The following is a 23,003-nucleotide window of genomic DNA, read 5'->3' on the forward strand; positions in this document are numbered from 1 at the left end:
GAAGGAGGAAGCAGAGATAAAGCCGGTGAAGAAAGAGGGAAGCGGAAAAGATTCCAGTCAAGGATGAGCCACATCCTCCCTCGTCCAAGCCCCCCGCAGCAGGCAAAAGCCCTCGGTCTAAGCAAGGTACGGCCCCACCTACTGGACAGAGAACCTCACCATCTGTGCAGGGAAGGAACTGCACATGCTGGTTTTAAACTGAAGATAAGACACAAAAAGCTGGAGTAACTCAGCGGGTCAGACAGCATCTCTGGAGAAAAGGAAAAGCTGACGTTTTGGGTCGAGACCCTTTCTTCAGTCTGACGATGGGTCTCGACCCCAAACGTCAGCTATTCCTTTTCTCCAGAGATGCTGCCTGACCCGCTGAGTTACTCCAGCTTTTTGTGTCTTATCTTCACCATCTGTGTTTGTGTTTGGAATGGGGCAGGTTAGCCTGCACATCTCGCGGTCCATATTAGACGTGGCAACAACCTTTCATTGGTCATTGTTGTGGGAGAGGGCACAGGAGCTGACGAGAACTGCCTGTTCCCCAGCCTACAATGGGCGGTATCCCTTGTCATTCAGCTCGGAAGCAGTGGCATTTAGTGCGATTGAAGGCCATCCATGCCCCCGATATCCATTGGGAGGAAGTTCAGTGATCATGGTGCGTGTTTTGGGAGCAATGGTGTTGATGGTTGAGGCTTACATTTATTATTGTCACCTGTACAGCGCACAGAAAAGCTTGTTCTGTGTGTTATCTCATCAAATCAGATAATATAACACATAAATACAATCAGGTCAAACTCAAGTACAATAAGTAGAGCAAAGGGGAAGATACAGAGTGCAGAAGATAGTTCTCAGCATTGTAGCGCATCAGTTCCATAGACAAAGTCCAATGTCCACATGGGGCAGAGGTGAACTGGATTGTCGCCTAGCTTATGGAAGGGATTCAAACTCCGGACAACAAGAGGGGTAGAAGCTGTTCCTGAGTCTGTTGGTGTGCGGGGAGAAGAAGGAATGACCAGGGTGGGTGGGACAAGTCTTTGATTATGTAAATACTTTTCAGAGGCAGCATGAAGTGTAGATGGAGTCATTGGTAGTGGGCGGTCTGGTCTGTGCGATGGGCTGGGCTGCATCCACAACTCTCTGCAATATCTTGCGGGCTTGGGCAGAGCTGTTTCCAAACCAGGTTGTGATGTTGCTGGACAGCGTTGCTTTCCACAGTGCATCTGTAGACGTTTGTAAGAGTCACTGGAGACCCGCTGAACATCCTCGTGTGTCTCCTGAGGAAGTGGAGGCGTTGGTCTGCCTTCTTGGCTGCTGCTCCTTTGGTAATGGTCAGCAGGCTGGGGGAAGAGACGGCCGCAGTCTCCTCAGTGAAGGCGGAGGTTGAATCCTCACCGTCTCCCACGGGATCGCGCACCACGTGCGACGGGAGAAAGTCGGGAGGTGATGGGACTGGGTCATTGACGGGCGATCTCAGCTCACAGGGTCACAGCGGCACGGTTGGCGCAGCGGTAGAGTTGCTGCCTCACAGCGAATGCAGCGCCAGATACCCGGGTTCGATCCCGACTATCTGTACGGAGTTTGTACGTTCTCCCCGTGACCCTGCGTGGGTTTTCTCCAAGATCTTCGGTTTCCTCCACACTCCAAAGACGTGCAGGTTTGCAGGTTAATTGGCTGGGCAAATGTAAACTTGTCGCTGGTGGGTATAGGATGGTGTTAGTGTGCGGGGATCGCTGGGCGGCACAGACCCAGAGGGCCAAAAGGGCCTATTTCCGCATTGTATCTCTAAACAGGGTTGGGCAGCTGATAGGGTCGGGGATAGATGATGAGCCATGAGTTGAGGGAGTGCAGTCAGTTCCAGAGAGACCTCCCTGGAGGACAGTCCCTGCCCTGGACTCTAAAACAGGCACACTGAAGCCCCAGGGAAACAAGGAACTGCAGGTGCTGGTTTACAAACAAAAGACACAAAGTACTGGAGTAAAACTCAGTGGGTCAGGCAGCATCTTTGCTGAACATGGCCATGGGTCCCTGTCAAAGTAGGCTCAGGAATACTTCCAAACTCAACTCTGCCATTGAGCTGTAGAAATGAGGAACTGCAGATGCTGCCTTATTTAAAAAGTGCTGGGAGTAACACCATGTCTAGCAGCATCCCTGGAGAGCATGACTAGGTGATGTTTCGGGTCAGGACCCTCCTGCAGACTGATCAAGTGTCCTGACCCGAAACATCACCTCTCCATGTTTTCCAGGGATGCTGCCTGACCCGCTGAGTTACTCCTGCATTTAGATTTTAGATTTTTTAAATTTAGATTTAGAGACACAGCGCAGAAACAGGCCCTTCGGCCCACCGGGTCCGTGCCGCCCAGCGATCCCCGCACATTAACACTGTCCTACACACACTAGGGACAATTTTTGCATTTGCCCAGCCAATTAATCTACATACCTGTACGTCTTTGGAGCACTTTGGTCTTACATGGTCATCAGGTCATCAAAATCAGGCGTCACTACACCAGCTAATTCCTGTTTCATGAGTCTTATATGCCTGGTACGGCTTTGCATGTGAAGTCACCAGAAACTGCAGACGCTGGAATCTTGAGGGAAAACGCAAAGTGCTGGAGGAACTCAGCAGGTCTCAGCAGAACTCACCTGTGCAGAGAATGGAAAACATGGGTAGGTGAGGATAGGTGATGTTTCGGGTCAGGACCCTTGAGCAGTCTGAAGAAGAGTTCCCTATCCATGTTCGCCAGAGATGCTGGAAAGAATCCCCAGGTGAAATGTTGCCTGTCATCCCCTCCACAAATGCTACCTGACCCGCTGAGTGCTGAATGTGGACAACATCGCTGCACGAGTTCCTCCAAAACGTTGTGTTTTGCTGATGGTTTTGCACATGATGGGGAAGGAGTGTTGCATGTCGATGAGATCCCTGCACAGGTCTAGCAAGCTGCTGTGCATCACACCAGCGTAGTCTTCAGGTCCAATCGAACATGTCCAAAGCCCACACATCTGCACATCCCTGCTCCAATGGCTCCATTAATCATACAGTTGACCCGAAACCCGAGGAACTGCAGATGCTGGAATGGTGAGCAAACAGCAGAGTGCTGGAGGAACTCAGTGGGTCAGGGGTCAGGCAGGGAGTAGGAACTGGGAGGCGGGTAGGGATTTATGACTTAAAATTGGAAAATTCAAGTCCATACCGTTGGGTTGTTGGCCACAGTTGCTTCAGTGTATCGCGAGTAATTACAAACTAATTAAACTCCAATCCACAAAGATTCAAACTGCTGCACTTCCCTCAATGCAGGACTTATTTGTGTCCTTTGAATGTAGTTCCTTTCCTCCACCCTGCCCCTCCCCCGAGCAACATTGTCACTGCCTCTGACAGCAGCTTTCACTCTCCCTCTCTCCCTCCCTCCCTCTCTCCCACCCTCTCTCCCACCCTCTCTCCCACCCACTCTCCCACTCTCTCTCCCTCCCTCTCTCCCTCCCTCTCTCCCACTCCCTCTCTCCCCTCTCCCTCTCTCCCCCTCCCCCTCTCTCTCTCTCCCCTCTCTCTCCCTCTCTCTCCCTCTCATTCTCTATCCCTCCCTCCTTCCCTCCCTCTCCATCTCTCCCTCTCTCTCTCATTCTCTATCCCTCTCTCTCTCCCCCCCTCTCTCATCGATCCCCACCATCAGGCCATTCCTCCTTCTCGTTGCTGCCGTTGGGCAGGAGGTACAGAAGCCTGACGTCCCTCACCACCAGGTTCAGGAACAGCTAGTTTCCTACAACCATCAGGTTTCTGAGCCGACCCGCACAAACCCAACCCTATCAACAACAGAACACTACAGGCCCTCTCTCTACCATGGACTTGTTTTTGAATTGTGCTTTCCACTAATGTCTTTTATTTTGCAGTCTTTTTTTGTGTTTTCATTTTCCTGTGTACTTGATGTTTTTGTCTGTTGCCTGGGTCTATGTGCTTGTGATGCTACTGCAAGCAAGATTTTCATGGCACCTGTTCCTCACTGTCAGACCATAAGACATGGGAGCAGAAATAGGCCATTCGGCCCATCGAGTCAAAATTCAATCATGTGCATATATGATAATTAACTCGACTTAAATTGCTTCCCTCTGTCCCTGTTCTTCGGTCTTTTTGACACTGTCGTACACCTCCACACATCTCTCCTGTTCGATTGTTGGTGCCTGCCTCTTTCCCATTTCTCTCTTCTTCCGTTCAAGCCCAGCCCAAGCTGCAGATGTTCATTAAAAACACAGTAATAAACCACTCATATTCACGGACTATCAGACAGTTCAGAAAGTCACAACTGATTAAAACATAGGCATTCTGTTCCTCATACAATTTTTCCTTCAATCCCAAAGACCTACTGTTCCAATTATAAAAACACAACAAAACAACATTATTGGCTGTGTAAATAGGAGCTTAGTTTGAGCATCATTTTCCATTGACAACAACATTATAAGTCTGCTTTAAATCAGAGAGAGTTCATTTCAATACTTCATTTACCGCCGTTTAAATGCTAATGCCACAGTGGACCATGGTAAATAAGTAGGCTAGTGTTCAAGCTTAGTTTTTTAGAGAGAGTTATTTATTGATTACAGATTATTTCATATCTAGAGGTACACAAAAAATGCTGTGGCAACTCAGCCGGTCAGGCAGCATCTGTGGAGGAAATGGACAGGCAAAACGTTTTGGGACGGGTCCCTTCTCCAGACTGTTTGTAGTAGGGGGAGAAAGCTGGCAAAGAGAGGTGGGCGTGGGACAAGGCCTGGCAAGTGATAGGTGGATACAGGTAAGAGGGTTGGATATTCAGAGGTGATTTTCTCAAAGGGAACAATTTCCCAGCATTTTCTCCAACGTTCCCAGAAATTCCTGACCAGAATTGTTGTCTGCCCATTCCCTCCACAGCTGCTGCCTGGCCCACTGAGTTCCTCCAGCACTTTGTGTTTTGCTCAAGATGCCAGCATCTGCAGTTCCTTTTCTCTCCATTAATTCCTTGTCCTCATTTAGAGCACAGCGCAAGGAGAGGCCCTTCAGCCCACATTATGTGCAGAAACATTTCCTCTTTCTGCATCGTAACCTCTGCGCCCATAATGGATTCCCTTTTCCCCATCTCTCCTTCCTCCGTCTCCCACTCCCGGCTTACCATCTCAACTCTCACCCATTCCTCGCTCCCCACTCTTTCTCTGCCACCCCATACCCTCTCGCATGCTCCCTCTTCTTTCTGCTGTTGCTCATCCTTTCAAATCCACTCTTGCCTTTCATTTTATGCGAGCAGAGGGTGAACCTATACAGGAAATTGGAAATGGAGGGCAGTAACATCATAAAAACAAAAACAAATCAGGGGTTTAGTTTAGAGATACAGCGCGGAAACGGGCCCTTCGGCCCACCGGGTCCGTGCCGACCAGCGATCCCCGCGCACTAACGCAATCCTACACACACACTAGGGGACAATTTACACTTATAACAAGCCGATTAACCTACAAACCTGCACGTCTTTGGGGTGTGGGAGGAAACCGAAGATCTCGAAGAAAACCCACGCAGGTCACGGGGAGAACGTACAAACTCCGTACAGACAGCACCTGGAGTCGGGATCGAACCAGGGTCTCTGGCGCTGTGAGGCAGCAACTCTACCGCTGCGCCACCGCGCCGCTGGTTATGGAGAGAAGGCAGGGGAATGGGGTTATGGAGAGAAGGCAGAGGAATGGGGTTATGGAGAGAAGGCAGGGGAATGGGGTTATGAGGGAGCGATAGATCAGCCATGATGGAATGACGGAGTAGACTTGATGGGCCGAGTGGCCTAAGTATGCTTCTATCACTTATGACCTTCCAAAAAAAGATGTTTTTATCAGTAAGCAAGAATAGGAGCAGGGCCAGAAAGGAAAGTGGCCTTTTAGATAGCGAGGTGCAATGAGTAGAGGAGGGTGTGCTCCTGAACAAATACTTTGCTTCCCTCTTCTCAGAAAGGTATGATACTTTCATGGTGTTTAAAGAGAAGTTGTGTACAATATATCTGGAGTATTGCGTGCAATTTGGAGTATTGCATGCAGTTCTGAACGCCCCATTACAGGAAGAATGTGGAGGTTTTGGAGAGAGTGCAGACGAGGTGTGGCAGGTTGCTGCCCGGATTAGCGGGTATAAGCTACAGGGACAAAATGCACAAACACGGGTCGTTTTCTCTGCAAAACGCCGGAGGTTGAGTGGAGATCTGATAGAAGTATCTAAAATTACGAGAGGCGTTGATAGGGTAGACAGTCAGAACCTTTTTCCCAGAGTAGAAGTGTCAAAGAGGGCCGAGCTTTAAGGTGAGAGGGACAAAAGTCTCAAGGAGATGTGGGGCCCAGCCAGGTTTTGTTTTAGTCAGAGGGTGGTGAGTGCCCGCCGGACTGTTCCATCAGATACGATGGGGGCTCGAGGCTTTTAGATAAGCACATGGATACGGAGAGATATAGAAATCGTGAAGGTAGAGGAGATTAGTTAAACATCATTAATGAGGAGAAGAGGAGGAAGGTGAGGGTATCATTTTCTTACAGGTGGTAGGTGGGACAGGGTGGCATTTTAGGTTAGTTGACTATTTTCACGTGTACCGACTATACATGATTGCAATCAAGCCATCCGCAGTGTACAGGTACAGGGTAAAGGGCGTATTATTTAGTGCAAGATAAAATGCGATAAAATCGGATAAAAAGTGTCTCCAATGAGGTCGGGGGGAGGTTAGGGTCGCACTCGAGCTGGCGATAGAATGGTTGCCTGATAACAGCTTGGAAGAAACTGTCCCTGAATCTGGAGGTGTGCGTTTCAAACCTCTGTACCTCTTGCCTGATGGGAGAGGGGAGAAGAGACTGGTCCTTGATTGTGCTTCTGGCCTTGCCGAGGCAGCGTGAGGTGTAAATGGAGTCATTGAAAGGGAGGTTGGTTTGTGCGATGGTCAGGGCTACGTCCACAATTCTCTGCAGTTTCTTGCGGTCTTGGATGGAGCCATTCCTGAACAATGCTGCCATGCTTCTGGATAAGATGCTTTCCATGGCGCATCTGTAGAAGTTGGTAAGAGTTGTTGGGAACATGCCGAACTTCCGAAGACTTCTAAGAAAGTAGAGACGTTGGGAGCTTTCTTGGCATTTATTGTGGAAAGATCAGTTTCTGATGAGTAGATTCTGGAGTGAACTCTATTTCCTTCTTAAAGTCTTTCGCCCCTTATGATGTTGATGGAGGCTTGAGGATGGCATTGGAACAGTGCCCTCTGGGGGATGTGCTGGCAGGTAATAGGTGGATACAGGTGAGAGGTGGGGGGGGGGGGGTAGGAAGGTGCATCATGCAGATTGAAGGAATTGGTTCTCTCATGGGAGGGATGTTTGAGTCTGTTTTGGTCTCTGAACGTCATTGCAGTGTGCTCCCTTAACATCATCCTGTCTCTGATGCCAAGCCTCAAAGCCCATACGGAGTGTTAACTGGCCCAGCTCCCTCCCCCTCCTCCCTCCAACTCCCCCTCTCCGTCACCTCCCCCACCCCCTCCCCTCCCCCTCCCTCACCACCCCCACCCCCTCCCTCTCCCTCACCTCACCCACGCCCACCCCCTCTCCCCGACTCACCACGACCACCCCACCCTCCCCCTCCCTTTTTGTTGCTTCTCCCACCCCCTCTCCTCACCTCCCCCACCCCCACCCTCCCCCTCCCTACCCCCACCCCTCCCCCTCCATCTCCGTTGCTCCCCCCCACCCCCTTTCTTCCCTTTCCCCACCCCAACGCTCGCCCCGCCCAGAAGACAAAAGTACGAGACAAAAAGGATTGAATAGTTGTGAATTGTGAAGCCGGAGGAAGGATTGTAGGTGGAGGGGAGGGGAGGGGAGGGGAGGGGAGAAATAGGTGCAAGTCCAGATGAGACACAAGTGAGGGAGAGAGGAGGGAGAGGGAAGGAAGGAAGGTAGAGGTGGGGGAAAAAGGGGGAGGGTTGTTAGGTTACCTAAAATGGGAGAATTCAATGTTCATACCGTTGGGCTGTAAGCCACCCAGGCAGAATGTGAGGTGCTGTCTCTCTAGTCTGCGTGTGGCCTCACTCTAGTGTGTATGGCCTCTCCTGGGCCTAGCACATGCATGACCTGGCCTGGCCCAGCACATGGATGCAATCACGTGGAAGGTGCTCTACCCATCCTTAAAGAGATTTGGTTGGCCACCAAATACTCTTAAAATAAACATCTACAGATGCACTTCAGAAAGTATCCCGACTGCTTCAATATCAATAATCGTTTATCTGTCACATACACATAAATGTGTAGTGAAATGAAACATTACCCGCAGTTCAACAATAAGACCAATAAGAATAATCAATAAAAATGCAATAACACACACAATCACAAACTAACACCAAACAAAAAGAAACATCCATCACAGTGAGTCTCCTCCAGTCCCCTCCTCACTGTGATGGAAGGCCACAATGTCTTTTCTCTTCCCCTGCCGTCTTCTCCTGCGGTCAGGCTGTTGTCGTTGCCACGTCGGGGCGGTCGGGGCTCCCGACATTGAAGCCCCCGCCGGACGGTGAAAATCCCACGGCCTACTCCAGGCCGCGCCGGACGGTGAAAGGTCCGCGGCGGGCCGACCCAAGCCCTGCGATTGGGGGCGGGCGAACACGCTGCCTCCGCCGCTGCCGGTGCTCCCTCACCGGCTTGTATCGTGGTCTGGTACAATAATTCCAACACACAGGAATGCAAGGAGTTGCAGGGAGTGGGGGTGGGGGAGGTGAGGTGAGGGGGGTGGGGGAAGCAACGGAGAGGGAGGAGTGGGCAGAGAGGGGGAGGGGGGAGGGGTGGGGGTATGGAGGTGGGGGTGGGGGGTAGGGAGGGGGGGAGGGGTGGGGAGGGGGATGGACACTGCCTCCTCCACCATCATCCACATGAGGATGTCTACAGAAGATGGCATCGTTCATCTCAGATCCCACCATCTAGGCCATGCCCACTACTCTGCCTCCAGGAGTACAGAGAAGCCTGAAGTCCCACACCGCCGGGCTCAGGAACAGCTGCTTTCCTGAACAATCAGGTCCCTGTCACCCATTCCTTCTCTCCAGACATGCTGCCTGTCCCACTGAGTTACTCCAGCTCTTTGTGTGGATAACATTGCCAGTGTTCAGCTTGGCATTGTCCTCCCTTCTGCCTCAGACTGCCTGCCCTGGGTTTATATAGTTGTAAGAAAATAACTGCAGACGCTGGTACAAATCGAAGGTATTTATTTCACAAAATGCTGGAGTAACTCAGCGGGTCAGGCAGCATCTCAGGAGAGAAGGAATGGGCGACGTGTCGGGTCGAGACCCTTCTTCAGGCTGCCCTGGGTTTATCCTCATTGTCAACTCTGGAGCAGCCTCTTTGAACTGACCCTCAAGAACAGCACTGTTGGGAACGCCATCATATCCTGAATGAGCACGTTAACCCTTTCTACAAGTGTCAGCCAATCCAATATCCCTTTCTGTGTAAGAATGACACAAAATGCAGGAGTAACTCAGTGGATCAGGCAGCAGCATCTCTGGGGAAAATGCATGGGCCTTGTTATCTCGGTAAGGAGATTTGATGGGTTTCATATCCAATACTGTTCCTGGGTATTAAAATAAAAGAACTCAGCACAGTCCTGGGGAGGAGCAAACTCTTCGTTCCACAATGACTGCCGAATGTGATCTCCCCTGCCTGCTCATGATCCATATCCATCCAATCTGAATGCATTCAAGAGAGAGCTAGATAGAGCTCTTAAGGATAGCGGAGTCAGGGGGTATGGGGAGAAGGCAGGAACGGGGTATTGATTGAGAATGATCAGCCATGATCACATTGAATGGCGGTGCTGGCTTGAAGGGCCGAATGGCCTTCTCCTGCACCTATTGTCTATTGTCTATTGTCTATAATCCCTGCATATCCATGTGCCTATCCGAAAGCCTCCCAAACACCACTATCGCATCTGCCTTCACCACCACCCCTGGCAGCGCGTTCCAGGCACCCACCACCCTCTGTATTAAAAAACAAAATTGCCCTGGACATCTTCTTTAAACTTCACCCCTCGCACCATAAAGTTATGCCCTCCATTACTGGACATTTCCACCCGGGATAAATGTTCTGGCTGACTACCCTATCTACGTCACTCATAACTTTATATACTTCTATTAGGTCTCCCCTCAACCTCTGACATTCCAGAGATGGCAATCCTAGTTTGTAGGAATGATCACCCAAAATGCCGCCCGTTCCTTCTCTCCAGAGACACTGCCTGTCCCCGCTGAGTTACTCTCGAATTTTGTGTCGTTCCTGGTTTCCTTTCACCTATAGCCTCCAATCCAGGAAGCATTCTGATAAACGTCTCCTGCACCCTCTCCTGCACCCTCCACACCCCTCTGTAATGAGGCGACCAGCACGGTAGCGCAGCGGTAGAGTTGCTGCTTTACAGCGAATGCAGCGCCGGAGACTCAGGTTCGATCCTGACTACGGGTGCTGTACTGTACGGAGTTTGTACATTCTCCCCGTGACCTGCGTGGGTTTTCTCCGAGATCTTCGGTTTCCTCCCACACTCCAAAGACGTACAGGTATGTAGGTTAATTGACTGGGTAAATGTAAAAATTGTCCCTAGTGTGTGTAGGATAGTGTTAGTGTGCGGGGATCACTGGGCGGTGCGGACTTGGTGGGCCAAAAAGGCCTGTTTCCGCGCTGTATCTGAAATATGAAATATGAATATGAAATGCACACAAATATATATAAGGCCTTTTCTTGTGGACAGATTCCAAAAGTATTTCACGATGGATGCAGGTTATCCAGTTCCAGGATGTGAATTCAAAATCCCTGTTTCTTGTGCTTTCAAAGACAAACCTTTTGAGTTATTTTAGTGACCAAATAGTAAATAGGCTCTTCCTGCTCAGTTCCGATCTATTAAAACAATTCTTTGCAGAGGGGGAATGTGTTTCCTGGAATCTGGAGCCAAACTAAATTGAGCCAAGTTGTCTACGTGATCTGTGTCCTGGGTTAATCGGGATCCGAAGGCTGGACGAGGCTGTGCAAATCCCAGAGTCACTCGTTGTGATCTTCATAAGATTTAGATTTAGAGATACAGTGCAGAAACAGGCCCTTCGGCCCACCGGGTCCGCGCCGCCCAGCGATCCCCGCACATTAACACTATCCTACACACACTAGGGACAATTTTTACATTTGCCCAGCCACTTAACCTACATACCTGTAGGTCTTTGGAGTGTGGGAGGAAACCGAAAATCCCGGAGAAAACCCACGCAGCTCACGGGGAGAACGTACAAACTCCGTACAGACGGCACCCGTAGTCAGGATCGAACCTGAGTCTTCGGCGCTACATTCGCTGTAAGGCAGCAACTCTACCGCTGCGCCACCGTGCCGCCATGTCATGTGATAAGCGGCATTCCTATAAGTGATAGGAGCAGAATTAAGCCATTCGGCCCATCAAGTCTAATCTACCTCTCCCTCCTCGCCCCATTCTCCCTATAACCCTTGACACATGTTGTTTGTGCCTCTCGGCAGCTTTTAAATGGACCCTGTGGGGCTCTCTTCCTTGACCTTGACTATCCTCTTTCACCGTTAAAAAGATGACATTGCCACCTGCAGGTTGTTTCCTGCTCCCTGGGCTGTCTTCCATGGATTTTTGATTTTGCTTTACTCCTGATCCAGGTGGATTAAATACCCTGGAGTACAACACCAGATAATCCATACTCGACTCCTCTCCTTCCTACCACAGCTCATGGTTTGCACATAGATTCCTACTATTTTTTACTCTGGTCTTGTTTAGTTTAGAGGAACAGCAGGAAAACAGACCTTCTGACCCACCGAGTCCATTGATCACCCAAACACACTTACCCACTTTCTCATCCTCTCCCTGCACACTAGAGGCAATTTCCACAGGAGCCAATTAACCTGTAAAACCGCATTTCTTTGCGAAGTGGGAGGAAACCAGAGCGCCTGGAGGAATCCCATACCGTCACAGGGAGAACGTGCAAACTCCACACAGACAGCATCCGAGGTCAGGATCGAACCCGGGTCCCTGGCGCTGTGAGGCAGCGGCTCTACCAGCTGCTGTGCTATGCCCCACGTCTACCTAATTGTTCCGTAAAAGATCTGAACTGTTTGTATCGTCCGGCAACCTTAGTGGAGAGTCCAGCATCCTGACCACACTTGGTAAAGAAATGTCACAATATTTCCCAAATGAGTTTACTAATAACATTGGCACGGCGCAGAGCTGCAGTCGTTTACACTTCAAGCTGCTTCGGGAGAACAGCCAACATAATCAAGGATATCTTCTACCCTGGTCATTCCTTCTTCTCCCCGCTCCCATCCAGCAGAAGATACAGAAGCTTGAAAGCACACACCACCATACTCAAGGACAGCTTCTTCCCCACTGCTTTAAAGCTTCTGAACGGTCCTTCAATAAGCTCGGGTGCTGCCCCATTCACCTCTACCCCATTGCAGACATTGTATGGTTTTTCTAGAACTGTTACCCTACAACGCTGAGAATGATATTCTGCACTCTGGTGTGTGTCCAGGTCTTTGTTTTACCTGTTGTACTTGAGTTTGGCTTCATTGGATTCACGGATATTTATTTATCTGATTTAATTGGAGAGCACGCAATACAAAATTATTTCGCATCTCGGTGAAATTAGAGATTAGATGGTGGTTCGATTGGAAATTTTGTGTAAAACAGAGCATTTATTGTGTGTGTCCTTACTGAAGGTTTAGTATCGAATATGGGGTGATTCATGCAAAATGATTTAGAAATATTGAAACTTACTTTTTAAAAGTTAAATTGGAAACATTAATTTTACTTGTATATTACTTGCGTGTGAGAATAATAAATCAATGCCAATAATAAACGAACATCCCCCCACTTCTGGGGTCAGATTGTCCAGAACAAGGGGCCACAGTTTAAGAATAAGGGGTAGGCCATTTAGAACTGAGATGAGGATTTTTTTTTTCAGTCAGAGAGTTGTGAATCTGTGGAATTCTCTGCCTCAGAAGGCAGTGGAGGCCAATTCACTGAATGCATTCAAGAGAGAGCTGGATAGAGCTCTTAAGGATAGCGGAGTCAGGGGGTATGGGGAGAAGGCAGGAATGGGGTACTGATTGAAAATGATCAGCCATGATCACATTGAATGGCGTTGCTGGCTCGAAGGGCCGAATGGCCTACTCCTGCACCTATTGTCTATTGTCTGGGATACAGTGAGATGCGATGGGCCGGCTGAGGGGAGGACGATAGCTTTAGATCTGTAGATCCCTAAGTCTCCAGCACTCTAGATGAGGAGAAGTGGGAAGGGACTCCATCTTCTTTCTGGCTCAGTCTTTGACTGGAGAGGTGAAAGGTGCACTGTACGGAGTTTGTACGTTCTCCCCGTGACCTGCCTGGGTTTTCTCCGAGATCTTCGGTTTCCTCCCACACTCCAAAGACGTACAGGTATGTAGGTTAATTGGCTGGGCAAATGTAAAAATTGTCCCTAGTGGGTGTAGGATAGTGTTAGTGTGTGCAGGGATCGCTGGGCGGCACGGACCCGGTGGGCCGAAGGGCCTGTTTCTGCGCTGTATCTCTAAATCTAAATCTAAACATAGAACTAGTGAACAGGTGAAAGGCCTGTATCCATGCTGTATCTTTCAATGAATCAAATGCAAACCAATCCTCTCAGCACAAGCTACCAGTCGCTTCAGTCAGCACAAGGGGCTGCTGTAAATCTTCTCACATTCTGCTTTCAGATGCGTTGAAGGCGCAGGAGAGACAACGGCTTGCGAAAGAGCGCAGGGAGGAACGGGCAAAAACACTTGGTAAGAATCGGAATCTGAAAGCATTTCCCTTTCATCTCCTCCATCAAAAGCAAAGAGAGATTTTCTTCAACAGACTTTCAGTGTTGAGATCATCATGAGCTTGAATGGGTTAATCTTTAACATTCTGTTAACCTTTAGGCATTTGGGGAGTGACATAGTTGCATATTTAATAGATTCAGTGGTTCATTACTCCTATGACCCAGGTTCAGTCTTGACCTACCATGCTGCCTGTGGGGAGTTTGCATGTTCTCCCCACGACTGCAGGAAGCCACAATGTATAAGGACAGAAAATGTTTGAGTATCTCAGCGGGTCAGGCAGCATCTCTGGAGAACATAGATAAGTGACATTTCAGGTTGGGACCCTTCTTCAGACTGATTGTGATGAGGGGGGGGGGGGAAGGAAAACCGAAGAAGGTCCCGACCCAAAAGTCACCTATCCATATTTCCAGAGATGGTGAAAGTAAGCATGCAGGTACAGTTGGCAGTGAAGCTAATGGCATGTTGGCCTTCATTGCGAGAGGATTTTAGTTTAGCAGCAAGGGGATCCTACCACAGTTGTACAGGGCCCTAGTGAGATTGCACCTGGAGTATTGTGTGCAGTTTTGGTCTACAAATTTGAGGAAGAACTTTATTACTATTGAGGGAGTGCAGCGTAGGTTCACCAGGTTAATTCCCGGGATGGCGGGACTGACATATGATGAAAGAATGGGTCGACAGGACTTGTATTCACTGGAATTTAGAAGGATGAGAGGGGATCTTATAAAAACATAAAGAATTCTTAAGGGATTAGACAGGCTAGATGCAGGAAAAATCTTCCCGATGTTGGGGGAGTCCAGAACCAGGGGTCACAGTTTAAGAATAAGGGGTAGGCCATTTAGGACTGGGATTAGGAAAAACCTTTTCATCTAGAGAGTTGGTAATCTGTGGAATTCTCTGCCACAGAAGGCAGTGGAGGCCGATTCACTGGATGTTTTCAAGAGAGAGTTAGATTTAGCTCTTAGGGATAACGGAATCAAGGGATATGGGGAAAAAGCAGGAACAAGGTACTGATTTTGGATGATCAGCCATGATCATATTGAATGGCGGTGCTGGCTCGAAGGGCCGAACGGCCGACTCCTGCACCTATTGTCTATGTTTTTATGTTTCTTTGTTTCGGACCCGCTGAGATACTCCTGCACTTTATGTCCATCAAATGGCAGCAGGTAGTTAATGCACTGAACACAGTTACAGGTTAAGGGAGAGGTGGAGGAAGGAATGAGTTACAAACTCTACTCTGCAGAAATGTATGCTGGAGGAGTAAAAAGGTTTGCACTAATTAGGGACGGGAATAAACGTTGGTGTGCCAGAAAGAATAAGTATCAAAAATAATCTATTGTGGAGACCGTTTGATCTTCAAAGTGGTGAGGATGCTGAGAGGATTACCGGAGGATGAGGAAATGAAGAAGGACCCCAGTTTTGAAGCAAAACACAGGGTTGGGGAAATGTTCCAGGACCCCATTAACTTTTGTCTTCTTGCTGCACAACTTCCCACCCGACTCCTAATTTCTTGCATAGTTCAACGTGTGAATACTACATTGGCACGGCAGGCAGCAGGCAGTACTTTCGTGAGTTTTTAACTTGATTTCTATCACCGCACGAAGCTGTGGACATCTGTGGACATCTGTGGGCAACAAGAACTAATTATAAAATGCTGGAGTAACTCAGCGGGTCAGGCAGCATCTCAGGAGAGAAGGAATTGGTGACGTTTCGGGTCGAGACCCTTCTTCAGACTGAAGAAGGATCTCGACCCGAAACGTCACCCATTCCTTCTCTCCCGAGATGCTGCCAGACCCGCTGAGTTACTCCAGCATTTTGTGAAATAAATACCTTCGATTTGTACCAGCATCTGCAGTTATTTTCCTACACAATAGAACTGATTATAAAATACATTTTCATAAAAAATGAAGCAGGCAGCTTTCGAGGGGCCTCGGCGCAAGCTATTAGATTGGCGTGAGAATGAACCTTTTTGAGTTCTTCATGGATCATGGGGACACTGCATTATTTTCTCAACCCAATGTTGTCAGCGTCCCGCTGTGGATACAGGGATTGTTATTCCCATTCCCAGACTGACCTTCCTGTCCTGGGCCTCCTCCATTGGCAGTCCTCCAGAGTGAGGCCACACGCAAACTGGAGGAACAGCGCGTCATATTCCGCTTGGATAGCTTACAACCTAGTATGAACATTGAATTCTCCAATTTCATGTAATTCTCCCCCTACCTCCTCTCTCTCTTCTGTGCCCCTCCCATCCCTGTGTGCACCCATTTCCCTCACTATCCTGACCCTTTACTCCCCCCCCCCATCTATATCTCTCCTTCTGGCTTTACATTTCACTCCCCTTCTCTCCTTAACTGACAGCCTTTTGGCTCCTTTTCATCTCGAACCTTGGTCACTGACTCCACCCATCTGTCAATCAACCCCTCCCCCTCCTCACCTGTATCCACCTATCACTTGTCAGGCTTTGTCCCGTCCCCACTACTCTTTCCCGGCCCTCTCACCCCGACTACTGTCGGTCTGAAGAAGGGTCCCGACTCAAAACGTCACAGATGATGCCTGAGCCGCTGCGTTCCTCCAGCACTCAGTGGTTTGCACAAGATCCCAGCATTGAGTCCGCAAGGAGTAGTCTCTGACTTACTCCGCAGACTGACTGAGTGAGTGGCATTTCACAAAGCACAGCATTCACTCCCACCACAGCTCGACAGAAAATGAAGCTTTAGTAGTTTTGAAGAATGGATCAAGAAGCAAGGAAGAAGCAGCCAACTCAACGATTCTTAGATAGAAACAGCATGAAAACAAGCCCGCCAAGTCCATGCTGTCAACTGCCCATTAATACCAACCCTACACTAATCACACTTTTTTATTCTCCTTACCTTTCCATCAACTCCCACTCTCTGAGATTCCACCACTCGCTTACACAATAGGGGCGATTTACTGAGGGCAATTAACCAACAATCCCGCACATCCATGGGATGTGGGAGGAAACCGGAGCACACAGAGGCAACCCACGCAGTCACAGGGAGAACGTGCAAACTCCATACGGACAGCACCCAAAGCCAGATTGAACCTGGGTCTCTGATGCTGGAGACACCAGTTCCAGCAGCTGTGCCACCCTCAAACCGAAGCCAGACACATATTTTAAGGACGACTGTACAATTCCCACGGTAATGGAAGAGTTCGCAAGATGAAACAGGGAATAAATAAGTCACCAGATCCCCCGTTATAATGGTATAAGAAAATAACTGCAGATGCTGGTACAAATCGAAGGTATTTATTCACAAATTGCTGGAGTAACACAGCAGGTCAGGCAGCATCTCAGGAGAGAAGGAATGGGTGACGTTTCGGGTCGAGACCCTTCTTCAGACCATTATAATGGTAGTCACAGAGTAAATTTGGACAAGACTCTTGGACAATTGAGATCGAGAGCAAATATAACTTTGGTGGGTAGCTTATCAGGAGTAAATCTTTCTGATGATAATCGGAGATAGCAGGCTGAGCAAGTGATGTATTAGTGTTAGTCTCGTTCTGAATATCTTTAGTGACAAATATTCCCTCAGGGAAACTCTCATCTACATCATTATCAAAGACATTCTCTCGACCAATTACCCAAATAATTAAAACTAGTCAACCATTTCTTAACGTTTATTAGAAACATGAAGTTGATTCATTTCCATGGCAGATTATACAAATCTTTCAAACATTGAATTCTAAAGCTGATCTGAAGAACTTTTTGTTGTTGACCTGGGTTAGAATCAATGTGTTCATTGTTCATTTTAGTTTTTGTGGCTGATTTGAAGCCTTGAGTTTCCTGATGTTGGCACTGAGCCTTTGCCATTGCCATTGACAGCAATGGGGGAGAGGACAGTCCCTGGTTCAGTAGGTTGCCTGATAGTTACCTCCTTACATCCTCCCATTAATACTCACGGTGGCTTAGCTGGTGGGGCCATTACCTCACCGCGCCAGAGACCTCGGGTGCTATCTGCGTGGAGTTTGCACGCTCTCCCGATGACCACGTGGGTTTCCTCCGGGTGCCCCGGTTTTCACCCGCATCCAGACACGTGTAGGTTTGTAGATCAATCGGCCCCTGGAAGTTACCCCGAGTGTGTAGGGAGTGGATGAAGAAGTGGGACAACATAGAACTAGTGTGAAGGGGTGATCGATAGTCAGTGTGGACTCGTTGGTGGGCCGAAGAGGCATTTTCATGCTGTGACTCCCAACTAAACTAAACTAAAATAATTGTCAACATTATTTCTCTTCCCTTGCCTCCTCCTCCTTCAGCAATTGGCACCTAAACCTTCTCCACCGTTGAGCTATCAAAAAGAGCTAGGAGGTACAGATTCCCATAGAGAGCACGAGTCCATTTGTCCTCTCAAGCCCGTTCTTTCATTGAATGATTTGAGAGCTGATCTCTAGGGGGTAGTGTGAATTGTGAGGAAGATGCAATAAGGCTGCAGGGTGACTTGGACAGGTTGTGTGAGTGGGCGGATACATGGCAGATGCAGTTTAATGTAGGTAAGTGTGAGGTTATTCACTTTGGAAGTAAGAATAGAAAGGCAGATTATTATCTGAATGGTGTCAAATTAGGAGGAGGGGTTCAACGAGGTCTGGGTGTCCTAGTGCATCAGTCAATGAAAGGAAGCAAGCAGGTACAGCAGGCAGTGAAGAAAGCCAATGGAATGTTGGCCTTCGTAACAAGAGGAGTTGAGTATAGGAGCAAAGAGGTCCTTCTACAGTTGTACCGGGCCCTGGTGAGACCGCACCTGGAGTACTGTGTGCAGTTTTGGTCTCCAAATTTGAGGAAGGATATTCTTGCTATGGAGGGCATGCAGCGTAGGTTCACTAGGTTAATTCCCGGAATGGCGGGGCTGTCGTATGTTGAAAGGCTGGAGCGATTGGGCTTGCATACACTGGAATTTAGAAGGATGAGGGGGGATCTTATTGAAACATATAAGATAATTAGGGGATTGGACACATTAGAGGCAGATAACATGTTCCCAATGTTGGGGGAGTCCAGAACAAGGGGCCACAGTTTAAGAATAAGGGGTAGGCCATTTAGAACGGAGATGAGGAAGAACCTTTTCAATCAGAGGGTGGTGAAGGTGTGGAATTCTCTGCCTCAGAAGGCAGTGGAGGCCAGTTCGTTGGATGCTTTCAAGAGAGAGCTGGATAGATCTCTTAAGGATAGCGGAGTGAGGGGGTATGGGGAGAAGACAGGAACGGGGTACTGATTGAGAGTGATCAGCCATGATCGCATTGAATGGCGGTGCTGGCTCGAAGGGCTGAATGGCCTACTCCTGCACCTATTGTCTATTGTCTATTGTCTATTGTCTATCTTGACTTCGTGAATAGGCCATCGGTCCAAACCCAAAATAAATGCCAGGCATCTTTAGCTGACTCCCAGCATGGACGGTGCTGTAGACCTCCGTGTGCCTGGATATTTCATTGCCAATCCTGGTCTCTTCAGTGTTCTGTCATTGGTTTCCCCAATTGAAGGATAAACCAACAACTTCAGAAACGTTTTGCATGTCGCCGATGCTCTCTTTCTTGTGACCCTGGCACGATTCCCACAGAAGGGACGAGTGGGATGAACCAAGGGTTGCCAACTGTCCCGTATTAGCCGGGACATCCCGTATTTTGGGCTAAATTGGTTTGCCCCGTACGGGACCGCCCTTGTCCCGCACGGGACCGCCCTCGTTCTGTATTGGGCCCGCGGGCCGGGAGGCGGGTTGCCACGCAACCTCCGTTAGGCGAACACACTCCGTTAGCCCACGGGCCGCTGTCGGCCGGGACAGTGTTGGCTAACGGAGTGTGTTTGCCTAGCGGAGGTTGCATAGCAACCCGCCTCCCGGCCCGGGCGGCCCCCGTTGGTGGAGCAGGAGCACGTGGCCGCTGGCTGGGTGAAGTCACGTGGGGCATGGGGCGGTGATGTCACCTTTTCCCGTATTTGGGAATGAGATGGTTGGCACCCCTGGATGACGCCATTGCCTCTGCAAAGGAACAAGGGCCACATTGTCCTGGGCTTTCTCCAGGAGAGAGAGCATGGCCTTGCTCCTGCTGTGTGTCACTGGGAGACCTGTCACGTAAGTGGAGTACTTCCCAATGTCCCTTACTTCCCCCAGTCTCGGCCCTGGCCTAGGCTGTGACAACCTTCCCAAGCTTGGTGGAGGTGGTGCTATTAACCCAGTAAATAACCCAGTCACTGGATCACCACGTCTCCATCATTCCCAGCGCATTGGAGTGCAGTGAGTTATTATGAAATTCCTCGCATGTTGCAAAACATACTTGGCTAATAAAGTATGATTATGATTATGAGGATGATGACGTGGACGTAAATGTTTGGTTTGCAAGTTTGCAGACAACACCAAGGTTGCTGGAGTTGCAACCTATGCTGCCACATTTATGAATGAATGATTGAATGAATGAATAAGTTTATTGGCCAAGTATGTGCATATATGTATGTATATATAAGTATGTGAGGACAAAGGACCTGGTCTCGGACAGGGTGGTCTGTGTGATGTTTGGTGTACTGTGTGGGGTGGGAGGACCCGTTGCTCCTCCCGTGCAGCAGGTGGCGTTGCACAGGACAAAGGGAGATGTTTTGTACATAGTGGCTGTACACAGTGTGTGAGTGTGCGGTCAGATTGTTGTCTTGCTGCCAACATTGAGTTACTGTAATAAAGACTTCTGTTGTACCTTGAAGACTCGCAAAGTTTCATACAGGCATAGAACAAGAACAGGAAAGTGGTGTCAGGAACGGGAGACTTCGGATTGTGTCCAAAGACCCAGATAAGAGCCTATTTTTCAATTTTCTTAAAAACATGTCTCGGCAATTCGATCGTTTCGATCCCGAGCGAGAAAGGTGGTCGTCGTATTTAATGCGCGCTGAGTTTTATTTTGAAAGTATGGCAATTACGACTGTCCTGAGGAAGAAGGCTCTCTTGTGTTCATCAATGTCTCCAGAAACTTTTGCACTACTTCAAAATGTACTTACAGAAGAAGTAACTGAAGTTTCATGTGCTGAAATCACAACGGCTTTGCAGCTGCATTTCGAAGAAAGTCGTGATTTCCTCGCCGCTCGCCTCGATTTCTACCGGACAGTGCCACAGGAAGGGCAATCTATCACCGAATTTCTTGCCGAACTTCGCACCAAGGCAAAGGCATTTGATTTTAAAGCTCAATGCTGCGAAAAGTGCCAAGACAATGCGTTGCGGGATGGACTGGTCATGGGCTGCAGGCACGCATTCATCCAGCAGGCGATTCTCAAGGAATCGGACGCCTCATTGAAAGAATGTGCTGCAGTGTGCTAAGATGGCCGAGCTGCTAAGTAAAGACCTGCACAAAATGGCCGGCGATACAGCGTCGACGCTCCCTCAAGAGGTGCATACAGTTCGTCAGACTCGTTCGCAACGCGTGCATACAGTTTGTCAGACTCGTCCGCAAGGTCAGAAACCATTTGATCGACCCAGAGCAAATCCGGAGAAAAAGGGACAGTTTCAGAAGAGCCACTCCCCTGTGGAGGAATGATCGAAACCCTGCTACCGGTGCGGCTCGACTGCTCATCATCACCGTGAGTGCCCGTATATCGAGTCCGTTTGTTACACCTGTAACCGAAAAGGTCATCTCCAGGCAGTGTGTCAATCCGTAGGAAGGCAGAGAAAGGGCAAGAAAGCGCAAATCACAGTCGACCAAATCGCGGAGACCATTTCTATTGAACTGGAGTGCTAGCTCCATTCCTGTTCACCCTGTACACTGAGGACTTCAGGCACAGCTCTGCAGACTCCTATCTACAGAAGTTCTCTGACGACTCTGCCATCGTCGGCCTCATCACGGGCGACGTGGACAGGGCGTACAGAGAACTGATCAAGGAGTTTGTGGACTGGTGCCAGCGGAACTGCCTGCGGATCAACGCGGAGAAAACCATGGAGATGGTGGTAGATTTCTGCAGGCGCAGCCAGGTCCCCCCGACACCGGTGAACATCCAGGGAATGGATATCGAGAGGGTGGATTCTTATAAGTACCTGGATGTCTACCTCAACAATAAACTGGACTGGACTGAAAACAACGATGCGCTATACAGAAAGGGCCAGAGCAGACTTTATGTGCTAAGGAGACTCAGGTCCTTTGGAGTGCAGAAGGCACTCCTAAGGACCTTCTACAACACGGTGGTTGCATAGACCATCTTCTATGGAGTGGTCTGCTGGAGCAGCAGCATCTCAGCAGCGGAAGGGAAGAGACTTGACAATCTGGTCAGGAAGGCCAGCTCTGTCCTAGGTTGCCCCCTCGACAGTGCAGGTGGTGGGAGAGAGGAGGATGATGGCAAAGTTAACATCGCTGCTGGACAACGACTCCCACCCCATGCAGGACACTGTCACTGCACTGAGTAGCTCCTTCAGTGACAGACTCCTTCACCCCAAGTGCGTGAAGGAGAGATATAGGAGGTCCTTCCTTCCCGCTGCTGTGAGACTGCACAACCAGCACTGCTCCCAGCAGACGAGTCAACAATAACAGCTAAGAACACACAGAAAACTGATGACAATTTATGTATCTTTTATTTATTTATCATGAGTGATCTCTTGCTCTCTTGCTATCCACTTTGCTGCTGTAACACTGTAAACTTCCCCGGTGTGGGACGAATAAAGGAATATATTATTATTATTATTATTATTACACAAGGAATGTGCCTTGGTGCTCCGCTCACAAATGACAACACAAACATACAGCAGGATATAGACCAGCTGCAGAAATGGGCAGGGAAATGGAGCTTAACGTGAGCATGTATGAGGAGGTGTTGTACTTTGGGAAGTCGAGTGCAAGGGGAAAACGTACAGTTAATGGCAAGTCCCTGAACAACATTAATGCACAGAGGGATGTACTAATGTACATTAGTGACCAGAGGGATCTTGGGGTCCAAGTCCAGATCTCCCTGAAAATTACATCTCAAGTAGATCGAGCAGTGGAGAAGGCGTATGGTATGTTTCATCGGCCGGGGCATTGAGCATGACAGGCAGGAGGTGATGATGCGCCATCATAGGACTTTGATGGAACCCTATTTAGAATATTGTGTACAGTCTGGTCACTCTACAATATGGAGGATGTGGAAGCGTTGGAGATGGTACGGAAGAGGTTGACCAGAATGCTGCCTGGATTAGAGGGTACAGCTATAAGGAGAGGTCGCACTGACTTTGGTTGTTTTCTGTGGATGGCTGGGG

General features: G+C 49.0%; 1 protein-coding gene across 1 annotated transcript in view; it reads left to right on the forward strand.

Moving 5' to 3' along the window:
• LOC144606848 (uncharacterized) overlaps positions 1-23,003 on the forward strand; it is an 82,213-nt gene that overhangs the window by 6,184 nt on the left and 53,026 nt on the right. Inside the window, exons 3-4 of the mRNA XM_078423270.1 lie at positions 32-126; positions 13,693-13,761. Coding sequence (XP_078279396.1) covers positions 32-126; positions 13,693-13,761 — 164 coding nt within the window. The remainder of the gene's footprint in view (positions 1-31; positions 127-13,692; positions 13,762-23,003) is intronic.

Source organism: Rhinoraja longicauda, chromosome 27 (genome assembly GCF_053455715.1).
Source record: "Rhinoraja longicauda isolate Sanriku21f chromosome 27, sRhiLon1.1, whole genome shotgun sequence".
Classification (NCBI taxonomy): domain Eukaryota; kingdom Metazoa; phylum Chordata; class Chondrichthyes; order Rajiformes; family Arhynchobatidae; genus Rhinoraja; species Rhinoraja longicauda.